Below are 5,338 nucleotides of genomic sequence, written 5' to 3'. Positions count from 1 at the left end.
CCATCTCGCCCCCTGGGCTATGGCCTGCCACTGCTGGTGGCCGTCCCCTCGCTGCTGTTGGGGCACAGCTTGCATAAGCACTGGGCAGTTGTTCCTCAACCTGTGACTCCCTGGAGCTGTGCAGCCAAGCTGCAGCGGCTTGGTGGCACCCCACTGCTTCAGTGTGATGTCTTGCTGCCTGCTCCAAAATAATTGCCTGAAGGAGAAGGAAAGTAGCCAAAATCACAGCAAAGCAGCAGGGAATGTCATTCCCCTCCTTTTTCAAGTCTCCCCTTGTCAAGGCAGTCCACCCTTGCCACAAACCCCATTTATTTTGAGGCTGTGTGCTGCTTTGGGGGCAGATTTGCCCTGCTGGAGGTGCCAGCCAAGATACGAGGCGAGAGCAGGCTCTTACAATCAGGACCAGCACAGAAGGGAGGGATGTTCACATGCAGGAACTAAAGGGTACCCAGAGAGGTGGGCAGCAAGTTTAAGTTGTGCAGAAAAAAGTACTTTCAATACAGCAAGGAATTAAATTGTGGTATTTCACTGCCATAGGATATTGTAGAGGCCGAAGGGATAAAGTGATTAAAAAAATGTGATGCGGTGATGAGCGATGGATGTGATGATGAGCGATGGATGTGATCTCCACCCCAGTGACCTCCAAACCTGCTGACAGCTGGAGGCAAGAGATGGGCAAACTTCTCCTGTTTGCCCTCTCTCCTGGGCTGACGTCCACACTGCTGCTGCTGGCCCAACCCTGGGCTGGTGCAAGCATGGTGATGGGTGGACCTTGCACAGGAGGAGAGGTGGATGTGCAAGTGCAGTGCTGTAAAACAGCCTTCACCTGGGGCTTCTGGCAGGATCCTCAATGGATCTAATGGAGGAGGCAATAAAATGGGCAGGCAGATGTGAAACAGGTGGGACATGGCTGCAGCAAAGTCATCCCAGGGCTCTTGGTCCTTTAGCTGGTTTGATCTGGAGCCCTGTGGGGTAAAGCTGGTGCCTTGTCCTCTGCTCTGCCGTTACAGGCGAGGCTTTGGGCTTGAATCGGCCTGTTATGGTGCCCTATAAACTCATCAGGGACAGTCCTGACGCCGTGGAGGTTACCGGGCTGCCAGACGATATCCCTTTCAGAAACCCCAATACCTACGACATCCATCGGCTGGAGAAGATCCTGAAGGCACGGGAGAGCATCCGGATGGTGATTATAAACCAGCTCCAGTAAGTTCCCCCAGTTCTGCCAAAAATCTTCAGCAATATTTCTGTTTGCTAAGTGTTGCCCTTGCTTCTCCAGCCATGAGTGGGGTAAGTCACTGTGGGGCCACCAGAGCAGGGCCACACCACCGTGTACCCACAGAGGATGCAGGACCTGCTCTGTTCCCACTGTCCTGAGCTGCGGGGACATGCTCAGCCACGGGTGGGCACAGCGAAATGTTAGCGGGGATGGTTTATACCCTCCTTCTTGTGCGGTTTGAAGATGATGATGATGCTGGGAAGAGGCTTGACATGGGGGCAGATAATGGGATGGCTCAGAGACCCAGATGAGTTGCTTCTCTCCGTGTCCCATCCTCGCTCAGAGGGATGTCAGAGGAAGCAGCTTGAGGTTGGGCTCTGAGCTGTGTCCCAGCACAGGCAGGCGCATAGGGGAGGAACACAGCATCCACCTGCTCTCACCCCTTGTCTCTTACACAGGCCATTTGCTGAAATCTGCACTGAGGCCAAACAAACAGGTAAGGGGAGGGCTAAGAAATAACGTGGCTTTCCCTGCCCTGTGGCAGAGAGAATACATGGGTGAAATGGATGGGGTTGCGGGGAGGTGTTCAAACCTCCCACATCGCTGGGGGAGGCTGGTGAGAAGATCCTTCCTGGAAAAAGAAAAATCAGGCTCAGCATCTCTTCAGGAGCAAACCGTCCTCCTGGGTGACTGCAATTCAGTGAGCTGGGGAGAGCTGGGCTGTTCGACTCAAACTTCCAGCATATTCTGGAGGATATGATTATGCCTTTGCCATTAGCAATTTACTCACCGTGAGCAATTTATTCACTGGTTAAAGCCCTTAATTTAAGCCATCGTTTAACAGTTGAGCTTCTAAGGAAACAAGGTTTCTGTGATCACTGGGAATGTGTTTCTCTGTCCCATCCTCCCCAATAAATCTCAGCCAGTTTTAATCAAATGTGTCAGAATTAGCAGCCGCGGAGATAATTAGGATCCTATTAGCTTTATGAAAATAGATGGCTAGGTAGAGAAGGGCGAGCTGGCAAGCAAGAGCATGCCTGCAGCGGGGTGTAAAAACAGATGCACGAGGAGCTTTACATATGCAGATGCCTATGGGTGTATCGTATATACGTATGGTATGGTATGCATATGATATGGGTGTCTCACCGTCACGGCTGGCACCTTCATGGCCCTGAAGCATCCAGCACAGACATAGGTCTGTGGGATATCAGGCTCTGTAAGTGCTGGAGTTTGGGGGTCGTTTGTTTTGGGGATTTTCTTTGCCGGCGCCTGAGGAAAGCTGGCAGCTCTGTGCCAAGTCGTGGCAGCCCAGCCCGTGTCCCCAGCGGTGGCACAGCGGATTGTCGTGGGGGGACACTCAGCGGGAGGTGAGGTCGGAGCGGCAGGATTAGGGACCGCCCGCAGGGCTGGGACGCCTCATGCCTTCCCTCTCTCCCTGCAGAGAAAGACACCAGCGTTCCCAAACGGAAGCGGAAGAGGATCTCCGAAGGGAACTCGGTATCTTCCTCTTCTTCATCTTCCTCTTCCTCCTCTTCCAATATGGAGTCTACATCATCAACAAATCAGATCTCACTTGTGGTAAAGCCTTCCAAATATTAGGGGGGTTACTGCCTACCTATCTTTCTACTTCAGGATGCTGCTCTCTGCTCTCCTCGAACCATCACCAGCTCCCTGCGCCTGACAAACACTGTAAAGTGTGACATAAAATGGCACAAGCAGGTTTGGCGAAGGAGGGGACACAGCTTTAGGGCTGCCTTTTCCTGATGGGTTTGTCTGGGGGAGGGTCAGGGGAGCAAAGCACCCGCCACCCCTGCCCCTCGGGGCTCTCCCGCATCAATCCTGCTCAGTGCCTCGGGATGCTCAGCATTAGCAGGAGCCACACGAGAGACAGGCTCAAGCAAATCCCCCAACCCCGCTGGGTTAAAGCACCGGCGCTGGCGTTGGTGTTGGCCCGTGGTGCCTCTCGGCAGGACCCGGAGGCTCCCCCGTGGTCCAAGCTGTGCCGGCTGCGCTGCTCCAGCTCTATCCCAGGAACGATGCTGAGCTCTGACGTGCACCGAGACCGTGAAAATAGGAAACACAGTCAGGGAGACACATCCAACTGCTCTCCATCAGAGTTTGGCTTCAGGTGTGGATGATGCCAAATGCTTTTCAAAAACAAAAAATTAAATCAATATAGTGCAAGAGAAGCATGAACTTAGAAGGTTTTTGTTTGTCAGGTTTGCCAGTGGTGTTGAGGTTTGGGGTTGGTTCTTTTATTTGGAAAGTGGGAGCCACAGCCCATGTCGGAACATGTCAGAGATTTGATGTATGCATGGTTTTGTGTTGTGTCCTAACAGAGACTTTTGCCTTCTTTTTCTCTCCCTCTCTTTCAGCAATGGCCCATGAACGTGTACATGTTAGACTATGGTGGTCTAAACGTCCAGATCCCAGGACCTATTAACTATTAGACCTCAATACCGAATAAGAACCTCAAATGAAAGAATAAATAAATAAATGTAATTTATGTAAAAAGTGTATATTCCAATATGTATCGATGCCTTTTAGTTTTTCCAATGATTTTTACACTATATTCCTGCCATCAAGGCCTTTTTAAATAAAAATAAAAAGTGTTGCCTTGCTCTTAAAAGTACTTATTTTATTACGTATATTATTGATGAAGAGCATTTATAGGTAAGAGTAAGTGCAGGAGGGCACCCTCAGACAGACCTTGTCGTGCTTTGGCTGCTCAGTAAAATCCTTAGTGTCACCAGTGCTTGAAACTAAGAGGTTTGACATGTTTTAATGCTTCCTTTAATTTAGATCAAAAGCATAACAATTTACCTCCAGCGCTGCAGGAAGAGTGGTACCAGACTGCAGCGGTCACCGACGAGGAAACCAGCCCTTAGGAGCGTCAGAGACCTGAGCCTACGAGTCCTGTTGGCTTGGAGCAGGAGTGGGTTTGGGTGGAGCAGGAAGGAGATGTCAGGCCCTCCAAGGAGCGAGATCCCCCCCAGCCCTCCTGTGTGTGCCCTGCTGCCCGCCCGGGCTTGGAAAGGCACAGAAGCAATTCCAGTTGTGTGTGTTTAACCAGCTTCTGAACCAAGAAAAGGTTTTCTTCTGCTGAAGTGCTTCAGTATTCATGGTTTTCTAAGAGGCTTTGATGCCTTATGGGGGGGAAGCTCCTGCAGTGAGTAGAGGATGATCCCGCTGATGCTCCACAGGTTTCGTAGCGCTGGGCCAAGAGCTGCCAGTGGCATTGCCGAGAGCATCCAGGGGAGCCCCGGGGCATCACCTGCCCTGGGCCGCTTCGCCCCATGTAAGAAGCAACCCAGTAAATTGAGCGATATTATTTGAAATTCCTGCAGCAGAAGGTCATGGTGCCGACCACTCTCCTTGTCCACCGCACGTATTTTCCTTGGGCTTCATGTCTACAGAGAGCCCTGCACAGGCGAGACGTGGCGGGAGTGGCCGCTGGCGTGAGGGTGCTGTGAGAAGCCACCGAGGAGAAACATCGCGATCTGTGTGTAGGTAAAAGCAGCCCAGCAGGAGCCGCCAGTGAAGTGAGAGTTCCTGGGGCTTGTAGTTTTGATGTTGTCCCAAGCAGCAACACAGTGTCCCTGCGGGGTGACCGTTGCTGGGCGTCCCTCCAGGCTGCAGGATGGGCCACAGCCTTTTCATGGAGCAAACGTGCCCCGAGAGCTGCGGCTGTGGTCTGCTGGAGGGTGGACGGTAGTGGACGTGGGATGAAAATCACTCGTGACAGCTTCTCTGAGTGCAATGCGCCGCTTTATTTGTTTTACAGGCTTTTGTTCTGCTCGAGTCCTTGTCGTTTCAGGCCACCGGTGGGTTTGGATGGTGGGTAGAAGCATTTCAAGGCAGCTGCAGCTTTATTTCCTGGCGCTGGACTTGCATTTGCTGTGGAGTTAGATGCAAATGATCGCATTAGGTAATAAAAGCCCAAACAAATGTAGGAGACAAAGGCAGCAGCTGAAAGAAGGGCAAGGATCTGTATCAGTGACCCCAATTAGAAATACAGTTTGACATCTGAGTGGTTGGCATCAAAATCTGAAGCCTTTCATGTTTCTGCCTGATGCTCAAACCTGTGGCATCTCCAATTAGGAAAGAAAGAAACATGTTTCA

At 51.5% G+C, this 5,338-nt stretch overlaps 1 protein-coding gene across 1 annotated transcript in view; it reads left to right on the top strand.

Moving 5' to 3' along the window:
• The window catches only part of GTF2IRD1 (GTF2I repeat domain containing 1), a 45,348-nt gene extending 41,503 nt beyond the window's left edge, over nucleotides 1-3,845 (top strand). Inside the window, exons 25-28 of the mRNA XM_010139246.1 lie at nucleotides 1,011-1,203; nucleotides 1,675-1,712; nucleotides 2,658-2,794; nucleotides 3,592-3,845. Coding sequence (XP_010137548.1) covers nucleotides 1,011-1,203; nucleotides 1,675-1,712; nucleotides 2,658-2,794; nucleotides 3,592-3,666 — 443 coding nt within the window. The 3' untranslated portion in view covers nucleotides 3,667-3,845. The remainder of the gene's footprint in view (nucleotides 1-1,010; nucleotides 1,204-1,674; nucleotides 1,713-2,657; nucleotides 2,795-3,591) is intronic.
• The last annotated feature ends 1,493 nt before the right edge of the window (nucleotides 3,846-5,338 follow it).

This window comes from Buceros rhinoceros, unplaced genomic scaffold, assembly GCF_000710305.1.
Source record: "Buceros rhinoceros silvestris isolate BGI_N320 unplaced genomic scaffold, ASM71030v1 scaffold4347, whole genome shotgun sequence".
NCBI lineage: Eukaryota > Metazoa > Chordata > Aves > Bucerotiformes > Bucerotidae > Buceros > Buceros rhinoceros.
The sequence above is the reverse complement of the archived record's forward strand: the minus strand, read 5'-3'. Positions and strand labels throughout refer to the sequence as shown.